Below are 13,547 nucleotides of genomic sequence, written 5' to 3' on the forward strand. Positions count from 1 at the left end.
CAGCAATGGTTTTAATGAATAATAGAGATATATAATCAAAATTGAAGTAATCCTTAATAATCACTACACAAATATATTAATTATTTTCTAACTAATTTAATGATTAGTTATTACACATATTTTATTGAACAAGCAGTAATAAAATAATTAATAAATAATGTAGAAATAATATATAGCAGTTTACATAATCATCAATTGTAATTACTTGATTAATTATTAATATAAAATATTTTATCGAATTAAATAATTACATTAGATAAAACATTCTGTATTTCATGAAAACCATTCATTTTTTTTCTTTTTTTTCATTTCAAACAAATATAAACTATATATTTGTTTCGTGCAACACATTTTCACTTGAACAACACTGTGGAAATATGGAGACTCACCTGCGTAAGGCCAGGAACTTGATTCGTAATGACAAACTGTTGCCCGCTACTAGTAGAGAGCACATTGAGGCCTTGAGTAGCGAGAACTTGCTGCAGACTGACAGTCTGTTGAGCTGCACCTCCATTATTTCCTCCATTATTAGCCGCACCCCGATTAAGGGGTGGTAAAATAGGTGCACCTTGCTTATCACTCATTGCACGTTATGCTGAAAAGATAAAGTATTACATTGTACAATGATTCATAATGACTTGCACCACATAAATATGTTTTGTTACAGTATATAAAGTATATAAGTCTATATTGAAATATTAATCCTTTAAAAACTGGATTTTAAAAAAATACAATATCAATATGTGTACTTTAATAGTTAGTAGTAGAATTCATTAAAAAATATATATATATATATATATATATATATATTTTTTGTTTTTAATGTAAACTTTTAATTTATTTTTAATAGAAATTAAAGGTTTTTTTTTTATATATATCTCTTTAAATATCTATTAAAATTTATATGCATTAAATCTTCATTATATTCCTATAACTTTAACAGTTCTTGACATTTTTCTACCAAAAATCTTACTAATGTTATATGTTTTTAGAGGATTAATATTATAATCTTTTTGTATCTTTATGTATTCTTAATGGAAGAATATTTTCAAAATTAAGCTTAGAAAAACTTAATGTATAAAATCAATTAAAAAAAATAAAATTTAAAGATACCAAATGCTGTGCTATTAAAATTCCTAAATATATAAGATTAGTATATTTTAATGAAAAAACAATCTACTTGTGTATGTATAAATGCTTACATACATACATATATATGTAAAGTTCTTTTTTTTATCAGATATATTTGAAAGGATATATTTTGAAAGTATATAAAAATTATATTTAACATAAAAAAGGGATTAATAATTTAATAAATCAAAACAAGTAATAATAACAATGATTTCACAATAACATTATTAAGAATAATTTAACAATGAAAAGTATAGTCGAATAAACACACTATCTTAAATATATATATCTTCAATCATTTAATATATTCAATTATTAATACGACATTATAGATAAAAATATTTATATATTGCGAAGAAATAGTGTGTATAAAATATTAAGGTCTCACAAAATATATACTAGAAAATGCATAAAAAAATATGTTAACAAACAGATTTACAAAAATTTTGATTCTTCTTCAAATAAGTGAATATATAGATAACTGTTATTCGAAATTCTAAAAAACTGTTTAGAAAAAAATAAATATAGAAATATTCCAAGCAAGTAAATATACAAAAAAAATACTAGTAACAATAACTATTAATGCCGCTCATTAGTTTGTAGACAAACGGAAGTATCTCGATTGTTTGTAAATCAAAAGAAAAAAAAAGTAAAAAGGAAAAAAAAAAAAAGAAAGAAACCGGTGAATTTGAAGGAAACAAACACGAATTCTTTAAAAAAAAATAATAATAAATAAGGGTAAATGTTGCGTAGAATGCGACGAGTACATACGCGAAATTCGATGCCGTACGCGACGACGGGACATCGGGGATCGATGAATATCGGAACGGGAAATGTGTCATCGCGAGTGTCCCGGACCGGCAAACCAGACGATAGGCCGAGATCCGGTTGCTATCCGAGAGCGTCTCGGATCGAGGTGTGCTTTGTGGGACCGAGACGGGTGCCGGTGACGGGAGTGGACGAACGCGAGAACGGAAGTCGCGTCGCGTCACGTCGCGACGACGTCGAGACGACGCGCGAGGAGGCGACCGCGCCGGACACGACGAACGGCGTCGAACGGCGGGTGGGGAAGCCGTCCGACGCAACATCGCGCGGCGCGACGTGATACAAAGGAAATTTCCCGTCCGCCATGTTGGCGTTGGCTTCGGGACGGCCGCGGACTTACCATAATGTAATCACAAATTTCCGCGACGTAGGTGCGCCATCCACGGGAATGAACGTCACGTTCGCGATCCGCGTGGGCCAACTCGCAATTGGGTACTTCACGTAACATACGACGCATGAGCTATATCTAATATTTTACGATACATTGTCACACCGCACGCCCAAGGACGCGTACGCACTTCTAAACATGGCGACGGCAGCGAGACAAATTTCGGCCGCGGCCGAAACGAGCCAGCCAGCTACCCCCACTCGGAGCCGCGCTGGTTGCGCCAGTCGCGCAGAGATGGCGGCGCGCGTCTCCCCATTGGCCGGCCGCGGCCGCTGCGCGCGACAACGTGGCATCGACGGGCGCGCGTGATTGGCCGGCCCGCTCGTACGTTCGAATCCATACCGAGTTCAACAGCGCTCGAGCCTCGTAAGCCCGTATCGGAGATTACTTACGTTGAAAATTCAAGATTGACGATTGGAATTTGATTAATCGGAATAAAAGGAGCTAAAATTTCTTTGCCCCGGCTGATCAAATTGCGATCTTTAATCCCTGATATTTTATAAGTTTCTTCGAAATTGAACTTCTCGCACTTTTTGTTTTGTCTCTCCTCTCTCTCTTTTAAATATATAGATATTATATACGTATATCTCAATTATTAATTAAGTCAATTATGAAATTAAAACTCGCGGCACATGGTTAACACGAGTTCTCGTGCTAACTTGTAAACTAATACGTGCAGTCAACTACAGTGGATTTTCTAGTAATTTATTAAATAAATTATTAAAAAATAAATTATTAAAAATATTACATGCAAGATTGCGTTCGATAAACTTTGCTTCTTTTATCCTGATTGATCGAACGCTACTTGATTAATAGATTTTCGCATGCAATCTTATAGAATACTTCTGATAATTTACTAGATAATATGCGATCTAATCGGAAAAGTAAATTTATATGCATACATATGCTATGACTTGTGTAAAATTCATTCAAAACAAATTGCATAAAATTTGAATGTAATCATGATAAAGATTTCATTATCCTAATTGATCAAATTCTCATCTTCAATCTTGTATCCTGTATAATCCAATAATTAATTGTCCTTTTCGTTTACACCAAATTTCACTTTTTTTGCATTCAAAATGAAAAACATGCGTTAGAAAAAAAGAGAGTATATTCATTCTTTCTGATTTCCTCTTTTACAGGAAATACTGGGGAAAAAACATGTTTTTAGACATCTTGAAAAAAAAAAGAACACATGCTCAAGCATATCTGAGAAAAGGAGAAAAGGAAAGAAAGGACAAACTTGAAAATGCAAATGACCAAGAGAGCCAAGGAAGGAACAGACCTCGACATGGTCCCACACATGGGAGACGATCGATAATCGGGCCGACCCAGAGTACGTACCAGCCACGTGGCGCGCGTCGAAGAAGCCTCGGGCGCCTCTCGCTACGTAATCTCGCTTATTTCGCGCGGACCTACGATACGTACCTGCGCATCGATCTCCCGGAGGGAGATCACTCTATCGAGTCTATCGTCGCCGGCGTCGCTCGGCTCCTCGGGGCTCCTATGCGTTGTCGGTGCCGACGAGCGCCGCTTCGGGAGCGCCGTTCGATCGTCGAGTGCGCGCACGTGCGTCTCCCGCGGGGAGACGCGTGCCGCCGCCGGGCGGCACTTTTGCGCGCGGACACCCTCGCTGCCGTCGCCGCGGTAACGATCGCCATCTCGGCCGAGCGCGACCGGGATCTCCGGGACGGAACCTCCGTCGCGGGTCGTCTCCTTGGTCTCCTTGAATCTCCCCCTCCGTCGACGTCTCTGTCGACCGGTTCGCGGCCCGACAACCGCGTGCGCGTCGCGCGTTCGACGAAGTGAGCGACTCCGACGCTCCGCGCGTCGTCCCGGTTATCGCCGATATCGCCGGAAGAGCCTCCGGAATCAGCCCACGCAGTGCGCGCTTTTTGAAACGGCGCGCGAGAAAAATCTGCACCGGATTTGTGTCGATGAGAGATGCCTGCGTTCGATATCCAATGGAAGAGTTCGTCTTCCGGGGACAAAATATCGATATATTTCGCGGATGTAAAGGCGCCCTAATATATCTTGCCGATAACCTTAAGCCCCAAACTGTGCGCATACATTAAAAATTAATATTGAAAATTGACCGGAAGAAATTTTATTAGCGTTTTCGACTTGTTCAATCGCTCCGGGGTAGTTTACTAGACGTTATTGACCAATCACAGCCATTCTTTTGAAGAATGTAATCATATTCTTCAGAAGAATTACTGTGATTGGCCGCATTTAGTAAACTCAACAGATGGACAACATTACTAGATTTTCGATGTAATTTGACGCTGATTGGTCGGACCTGAAAGCAGAACCAATGATGTTCCATTGCTATTTAGCGGTTGAATCCGCTGAATGCAGCAATTGGTCCCCGGAGCGATTGAACCCGAAAACGCTATTAGTTTTTTTCCGGTCAGTTTTTTTAGTCAAATTTCAATTTTTAATCTTTAATGCGTTATCTTAAGGGCTTTAAATCTATTTTAAAAATTGCAAATTAACCGATCGGAACAAAAGGAATTAAAAACCAACTTTATAAGAAAAATAATTATGGAAAGCTAATTCAGAACACACTCTCGAATGCAGAAATTTTTAGATGCAAGCAGCACGAACAATACCTCTCTTTACGTTTCGGGGATTTTAAAGTCACTAGGATTTTCGCTCGGACGTATCGTATATAGATATTCGTACATCATGTGTGAAACTCTGTCAAAGTTTAAATAATTTAAAAACATACATAATTTTTTGTGTGATTGATAACATTGTCTATTGCAAGAATTGTGTTTCTTTATCTGTTAATCTTACATTTCATTTTTTATGTAAACATTGTAAAACAAAGGTACGAGTTGTTTCTTTCTTGTTTGTTAAAAACTTATGTCATTTCGTGTAAACTTCTTAATCGGCTCAAACAATACGTTTGTTCACATTTATTTATGTAATTGATGTTTCGAAAATTCATACATCATATACACACATATATGTACACATACACATGCGTAACATATCATAAATTCTTTATTGATATTTTTTAAATTGCAAGACCTTTCAAACTTTTACATTTTTTTGTTTTTCAGGTATTTAGCATATATTTAGAACACATGAGATTGAAGGATGATTAAATTGAATGCGAGCATTCACCCTAGTTTATCGGAAGTAGTGACAGAGAAATTACGTCGCAAAAATGTAAATACAATTGTGGATTTTGTCACTATGGATCCGATTAAATTGGCAACCTCCACCGGTCTTTCACATATGGTGTGTATATTTACTATAGAGGAATAAGATAAATAAAAGGAATTAATAAAACATGTTGTATGTCACATATATATATCATGTGTCTCATAATTTAAACATTTAAAATCAAAATAAATGAATAAAAAAATATAGGAAAACATTTTCATTTATCTGAATTAATTTCTAATATTTTTAATGACATTTATCAATGATACTCTTTTAAAATTATTAATGACATTTATCAATGATGCTCTTTTAAAATTATTTGATTCAATGATAATTCCATAAATCAAGTAAAAATTTTTTTCAAAATATATTAATTCAATTATAAAGATTTTTTAAAAATATATATTAATCCAATTTATTTATTTATTTTTTATTTGCTTGACAGAAAATAGCTAGATTCGCTTAATATTTACAATCAATATAATATTTGCAGGATATTTTGCAAGTAAAAAGGCACATATTGAAAAATCACAGTGGTATAAAAAGAAATGCGATTGAGCTCCTTGCAATAGAGCGCAGATATATTCCAATTAATGTAAAGTGGTATGTTTGAAATACATATTAGCTTTTAATTGAAAAGATTTCAATAAACAATAATGTCATGAGATGCATCTTGATTGCTTAGGAGATATAGATATCTAATATTTAATATAGATAATCTGATTTTCATTAGAACAGTTTGGATGAATTACTGAAAGGTGGCCTGTATCCTGGACAATTGTGCGAATTATGTGGTCCATCATCTTCTGGAAAGACTCAATTATGTTTGACAATAGCTGCTAATGTTGCTGTTCAATCAGACATTATAGTGTGGTACTTTGACACGAAAAGAGATTTCTCTAGATTTCGATATGAAGAGATCTTGAAGGCAAAAAATTTCAGGCAGGAAGTAATAACTTTAAATATTAAAATATTGGATGCTTAATAAATTGAATTAATGATTATATAATAAATTCTAACACAAATTATTTATATAGATATAAAGAATTAGATAATATTATATAGTATATCATAAATTAATTATCATAAATATGTCAATATAAATAAAGAGAAAAAAATACAATTTTTTAGAAAAAGAATAAGATTATATTTGTATAGGATGAGAAAGATTTTTAATATAATTGTTTATTATCTTTAAAATTTATATATACTTTTATATTATATTGTACAAATGAAATTTGTCTAATCAATTCTTATTAGCGGTTATTATTATATTCTAAAACTATAAATCCTATATGTTTTCTTCCAGGTTATAAAAGATACACTGCAACGTACAAAGGTCTGTCATATACGTTCGCCCCGTGACTTAATACGAGTTTTACGTGAATTAGTAACTTTTTATAAAACAGAGCAGAACAGTGTGTCGTTTGGAGGAAGAAGATTCCCTCTCGTGATTATCGATTCTTTACCAGCAGTTATCTTTAAGGTATTGATGGATAAATCTCTATTGGTGCTGATTTTTTAAATATTTTGATTACATTTTATATATATATTAATGCAACATATAATTAAAGAATATCACACTTATTATTAACAAATAACATTTCTTGCAATTTTTATAATTGACTTATAGTTAATATCAAATTAAATAATATATAGAATTAGAAATTATGTAAGCCTTCAGTTTTTAACAATCAGCTTTTTTTATTTTTCTCAAGGTAACGCGAGAAGCACATCAGTGTGATCTTGAAACGACTTACGAGCTCGACGATTTGGCCGAGGCGTGCCGATTCCTCACGAGAGAATGCGAAGCAATCGTGATCACAGTAAACTCAGTTACTCGATGGAATTCGTCCGATCAAATAGATCCTGCCGCCATAACACCGGCATTAGGAAGATATTGGGCGAGGGTGCCAGTCACGAGATTATTGATAATAAGACAGCATGGCGAAACTCGAAGGATTACTGTTTGGAAAGATCTAAGATCAGATGAAAAATCATTCTGCATCGTGACAGTAAGCGATGTCGGGGTCATATAATAAACTGTCTATAAGATTAATCAATCATTAATTCAAATAAGCAAATCAAATATTCGAATTACGTGTTATAAAACTTTATTAATTATTATTATCTATGTTTATTTTGTATTACATATTTCTTTTTTTAATCTTAACTTTTAAAGGATTAATAGGAGTTAATAATGGAGTTACATTCAATTTTATCTCATCTAGTTCAATCTTTTTGTCCACTTTGAATATGAACGTTCGTATCAAAGTAGCTAGCATAACTTTCATGGAAATCATTCCATATTTCCATCCTGCAATTTGATTAATAATATATCAATAATAATATATCAATAATAATATTATAATAATATATCAATTTATTGTATTATTATACCGATATCATTAATACATTAATACATTAATATTTATTTCATTACATTTATAATAACTTTTATATATACCTATGCAATTTCTTGGTCCATTACTGAAAGGTAAATAGGAATATGGATGATGATCAGCCACATTACATGGAAGAAACCTGTCAGGATCAAATAGTAATGGATTCTTCCAATATTTTTTATCTCGATGTACTTTTATAAATGGCAAGAAAATTTCAGCGCCTTTCGGTAATACATATTCTCCTAGAAAATTAAATATAAATACAAATATTGAGTACACAAAAATTTTCGGAATTATATATCAAAAAATATACAGATTGAATTTATTTTTTGCATATTGTCATTATGCATAAGCTGTTCTCTCAACAGTCAAAAAAGCTTGGATTGTTTAATTAAGATTATTTTGAAGGAAATTTCAGTGTAATTATGTTGTATATTTGATTTAAATGTATTTTTTTTTAAATATATAATTTAAGGATCTCTCTCTATTGAAAACTTTATTTGCTTCTAAACATTGTGCATACATAAGTATATATACTTCAAGCAAAAAATTATCTAAATTCATGATTATAAACAAACCTATTTTTAAATCTTCTTTTAAATGCCGTACGACACAAGCGACAATAGGAAAGATTCTCATCGTTTCCTTGATTACACGACTCAAATACTCCATATGTTGCAAATCTTCATATTTGATTGGCGCAGAATTTAGATTTTCATTGCCATAAATTTCCAATAATTCTTCATATACTTTCTCCTTTTATAAAATGTAAACATATTTTTAGAATTATTTAAATAATTATTATAAGTAATTATTATTATAGTAATTATTATTAAATAATTATATTATTATATTTAATTATTAATATCAGTAAATGATATAAATTTGACTAATTTTGAATGAATCAAATAGAATACATACTTGTATTTCTGGGAAATTCGCTAATACGAAGATGACAAAATTCACTGTTACAGCAGTTGTATCGCTCCCCTATAAATATTGTATTAACAATAATATTGATAAGTAGGCAATAATTGTTGACTGTGCCCGTTTCAAGAAAATGTACTTTATATGATACTTACTGCTACTAATATCGTGTTAATTTCGTCGCGAATATTTTGTTCAGTAAATATTTTTCCCTCGTGTGATGCTTCCATTAAGATTTTTATAAATGTTTTTTTAGCTATATTATTTAAAAAGAACAGATGAACTTTAATAAATTTTCTCTCGCTTTTTATTAATAAAAAATTTATTAATAAAATTTCGTAATTTTATTTATAAAATTATTTATAATTATTTATAAAGTTCACTAAGTTTGATAAATCAACTTACAGTTACACAACTTTTCAGTTCTACTCATATGGTTCAATTTATTTGATACCTGTATTGCCTGTATGTGCGAGAATAAATTACATATTACAAAAATATATATAAAAATATATTATTAATATAAATATATTTACATACCTTATCGGCATAAGAATGAATCAAAGTTATATTTTTTTGTTGCTCATGACTTAGGTGAGTCAAATTAAATAAGATATTAGGAAACAGAAATATATTTCGCATTCTGTGTGCCACTATCTCTTTTACTCTAAAACAAATGTAATCTTCTTTTCAAATTCTCTCATAAAAAATGCTTGTAAATATTTTTATAGCTTATTCCAATTCTTTCAACTTAAATAAAAAAATCTTAAATCGATTTTTAATTTGATTGATTGACTGTAGAAAAACAAATGCAGCGTTTGAACAATTTTGTTATTTTGATAATATTAATTTTTATCCGAACTATGCATGATAAATAAATATTTATTAAATATCTATTAAATAGCTATTTTAAAAAAAAATTAACTTAATGAAAGGACACTTTCCATTTGAAATTATTTATATAGTAAAAAAATAAATATATCTTTTTATCAATTAAGATAAATATAATTAAGATAAATAAGAATTATACCTTGTAATTGCTTTTACATAACGATTGTCTCTATTTGATTGTGATTCCAGTTTCATCCCCATTGTAGATTCTTTTTAGAGAGAGAGAATAAAAAAATTACATTAAAAAAATGGTTAAAACATGCCATTGATAGAAATTATCATTTCTAATATATCTAAATGATTTAGAACATAAATATTTAATTTTGACGTTTGATTATACTTAAAATATACAAATAATAATATAATTTATGTCACTAAGACAGGTTGCACCAACGTTATTTTAGCTTTAAGCGAGACTTAAATATATGTCTATCTTTATCTTTCTTTCTAAATAAATAAAGACAGACATATATTTAAGTTTCGCTTAAAACTAAAATAATGTTGGTGCAACTGGGTCTAATTCATTAAAAGATCGATTTAGAAAAATTGTCCAACAAATAAATTTCTATCGAATTTTATGCAAATAATTTAGAATTGAATTATATATTTAGTTTTACCGTATATGATATCTAAGGTACAAAGCCATATATGATGAAAAAGATCGACTTCTTTCTCATGCGATGCAAGTTTTTCCAACTCGTCCACCAATGTCAATGATTGTTCAGCAAATGTATCGAAAAAATACTTCAATATGCATGCGTTAAAACACGGAGCTATCATTTTTCGAGTATGTATCCATTTGGACGCTGAAAGTTTATACAGGAAGAAGTGGAAATTTATCGAGAATATATCAGAAATTATGTAAAGAGAATTAATCGAATTTTAAAAAGCGTGACTTACCAGGAGCTGTAAGCAATCCCGTACCTAGCCAGGACTCAGCATATTTATACACTTTTCCTTTATCCAAACAATTGGAGCTTTGTAGAACAATCTGTATAATTTTATAAATAAAAATTTTGTTTGCTTTATATTTTTATAGTAAAATAAATTCAATATAAATTAATAATATAATATTGCATTCGTATTTGCTACGATACATATTTTTAAATAGAATTATTCCATTAGCTCGATAAATTCTCAAAATAATCTGTGCGATGATATTATTTATAAAATAATTTTTTTTACAATTTTGACCCATTTATTTATGCACGTAGTAAAATATCAGCTGACAAACTTGTATTAATGTTATCTTGCAATATTATATTATAATTTATTATACACACCTTTAGTTGTTCCGGTTCATATACGGCAATGTATAATTTATTACCGAACCAAAATCGAGCAGGAGATGAATAACCATAAGAATCCATAAGACTCAACATACTGTTCAAAAATTCTAAAATTTTTTGTGAAGTTAGAATAAGAATGTGGAAAAAAATTTATCGTAATCAAATATAATAAAAACATATAGATAATAACATTAATAGTATAAATTATTTTGTTTTTAATAAAAATAAGCATTATTTTTTACCCTCAAAGTTTGTCCTGAGAAGATAGCAGGCATTTCCAATTAACGGAAGTGGTTTCGGACCTGGCAAATACTTAGCGGCTTTAACCATGGACGATTGATGATTTAAGATAAAATAACTCACAACGATTAAAATAATAAGTATAACACTTATAAAAATCATCACGGCAAAAAATAACAACTTCGTAAACAATAATAAGTTTCCTGTACAATATAGTACACAGTATACATAATACACAATATCACTGTATGTTAATATAAAAACTTGTAACAATTTAGAGAATATAAATTCAATGTAACATATATATATTATAATAGAAAATACATATATATATATATATATTGAAGTGTATCTCAGAATATCGTAGCTCGATTAAATTCAGTGCTTGTTATACGCCAGATATATATCTGTTTTCTTTGATAGATACGGAACTTCCTGCATTTATTTATTATAATCATATCAGTATCTCATTTTCATAATTAAACACAAGGCACATAAGAAAGATTATTTATTAAACAAAAATTTATGAAAAAGTTACTTTTACAAAAAAGTTATGCAAATATTTTTTAAAAGTTGTTAAATGCATTATATTTTTTCACTTGTTTAAACAATACTAAAGCAAATAAAGCAATGCGAAATACTTGGCTAACATAATGTAAGACGTAAGACGTAATGTAGACGTAATAATTATGATCTTGCAATGTACATTCCAAATTGATAAATCATCAAGAAATACATATATATGAAAAAAGAAAAAATCGAATTATTTATAATGAAAATCTCTATCTCTATTTCTATTAATTTAGGAACACTAATATAAATTAACTAAAAATTTTATTATAATTTATTTTTGTGAAGCTTAAAAATCATTGCAAAAAGTGTACTGTGAGGAAGAATAGAAAGAATCACTTCTTTCATAGCATCGAAATCGTGAAATTGGAATGAAGTAATAAGAATAGTCTAAGAATAGTCTCCGAACTTTTTCGAATCGATCGTTATAAATTTTAGAATATTCTGTTTACAATATTCGGTTTCATCAATATTATCATTTTCACATTTTCTTTATATGTTCTCGCATTTTCAAAATTTTTTCTGAGTTTATTTTCTCCACTAACAAATATTTTTAATAAATTATTTTTGTTAAAAATATTTGTTAGTGTAGTAAAAATATTAACAAATCAAAAATAGTAATATTAATGATTATTTATATTACATATACTATTTTATTTGTTATGGAGAAAACTTATTGTTGTAGAAACAATGAGTTATCAATTTTATCAGATACAATAAGAAGAAAATTATTCAATATTTATATAGTATATTCCTAAAAAATATAAATTTAAAATTTTTAAAGAGCAACTGAAATCTATAAAAGTTACATACGATATTATGAGATGTAATATTCAATAATAATACATTATAGAACAGACATATTCAATAATAAATAATTGTAATAATATAAAGAGTTAAGTATACGTGTCAAGTATACGTGTGATGTAGGAATTTTTTATAAAATCAAATTGCTCATAGGAATGATTAATAGTTACAATTGTATATATACGCGTGGATGTGTGTGTGTGAGTGTATGTTAAATGGATATATTTTAAATATTCAGAATATAAACAGTTGTAACTTAAATAATATGAAAATGAGATTTGTAAAATATAAAAATTATAACATACATATATAACGTAAATCATTAATAAAAATTATTACATATTAAATAAGCTGGTATATGTTATATAAATATTCAAATTATTAATGTATTTAAAAAATTATATTTTAACGTGTTTTTATTATTATTACTAATATTTTTACAATTTTTATTATGCGATATAAAATCTTTTAAATCTTTTCTTACAACGTATTACCGCATGAATAAATTAAAACGGAAACAAATAGAAAATTAATACTCGTTTTTGTTTATTTATTGCGACATATGCATTTTTTAGGAGATATCGAAAATTCTCATTATTAATTTACATTAATTTCTCATTATTATTCATTTATTGAATTTACAATATCTGTATGCACAGCTTAACTTCAGATAATGGCGATAAGAAAAAGAATGTAAATGTAGAGCGGAAACAGATGTTAATTAATACAGAAGTTAATAAAAAACAGGAAATTCAGTACAGGGATTTCAGTAATTAATACAAATTAAATATTTGGAAGCGAGGTGTATATATGAATATTTATTTACATAAATAAAAGTTTCGAATTCATAGTTTAAGTTTATTCTATCTTTTCATTTTGAATATTTCCTTTGATAAT

The 13,547-nt window shown here is 29.5% G+C and overlaps 3 protein-coding genes across 12 annotated transcripts in view; 1 reads left to right on the plus strand and 2 right to left on the minus strand.

The window, feature by feature from the left end:
* LOC105251369 (helicase domino) overlaps positions 1–3,942 on the minus strand; it is a 32,956-nt gene extending 29,014 nt beyond the window's left edge. For 5 of the 8 annotated variants that reach the window (XM_011258145.3, XM_011258142.3, XM_011258144.3 and 2 more), the window contains exons 1-2: positions 2,297–2,519; positions 390–595 (exon numbers count right to left, since the gene is read on the minus strand). In XM_011258145.3, coding sequence (XP_011256447.1) covers positions 390–584 — 195 coding nt within the window. In that variant the 5' untranslated portion in view covers positions 585–595; positions 2,297–2,519. Of the gene's footprint in view, positions 1–389; positions 596–1,902; positions 2,276–2,296; positions 2,522–3,775 lie in introns of those variants that run through there. The other 3 variants (XM_011258140.3, XM_011258139.3, XM_011258141.3) reach the window with 3 other exon arrangements.
* On the plus strand, positions 3,542–7,638 carry LOC105251368 (DNA repair protein RAD51 homolog 4). 3 transcript variants are annotated; one of them, XM_025407241.1, is made up of 6 exons: positions 3,542–3,683; positions 5,416–5,596; positions 6,015–6,124; positions 6,260–6,470; positions 6,831–7,007; positions 7,240–7,638. In XM_025407241.1, the coding sequence occupies exons 2-6, from the start codon at positions 5,453–5,455 to the stop codon at positions 7,558–7,560; spliced, it is 963 nt and encodes a 320-aa protein (XP_025263026.1). In that variant the 5' UTR covers positions 3,542–3,683; positions 5,416–5,452; the 3' UTR covers positions 7,561–7,638. The 3 variants fall into 3 exon arrangements, with proteins under 3 accessions (XP_025263026.1, XP_025263030.1, XP_011256438.1); XM_025407245.1 differs by lacking the exon at positions 3,542–3,683 and adding an exon at positions 4,199–4,407; XM_011258136.3 differs by lacking the exon at positions 3,542–3,683 and adding an exon at positions 5,005–5,180.
* A 12-nt stretch (positions 7,639–7,650) lies between these two features.
* LOC105251470 (cytochrome P450 4C1-like) lies at positions 7,651–11,546 on the minus strand. Its single transcript, XM_025407227.1, has 12 exons — positions 11,276–11,546; positions 11,028–11,140; positions 10,645–10,735; positions 10,362–10,550; positions 9,884–9,953; positions 9,394–9,520; positions 9,259–9,316; positions 9,009–9,109; positions 8,848–8,916; positions 8,505–8,682; positions 7,989–8,168; positions 7,651–7,838 (listed from the first exon to the last, which is right to left on the minus strand). The coding sequence occupies exons 1-12, from the start codon at positions 11,433–11,435 to the stop codon at positions 7,669–7,671; spliced, it is 1,506 nt and encodes a 501-aa protein (XP_025263012.1). The 5' UTR covers positions 11,436–11,546; the 3' UTR covers positions 7,651–7,668.
* Positions 11,547–13,547: the final 2,001 nt, after the last annotated feature.

The sequence above is a fragment of the Camponotus floridanus genome, unplaced genomic scaffold, assembly GCF_003227725.1.
Source record: "Camponotus floridanus strain SB8 unplaced genomic scaffold, Cflo_v7.5 scaffold1, whole genome shotgun sequence".
NCBI lineage: Eukaryota > Metazoa > Arthropoda > Insecta > Hymenoptera > Formicidae > Camponotus > Camponotus floridanus.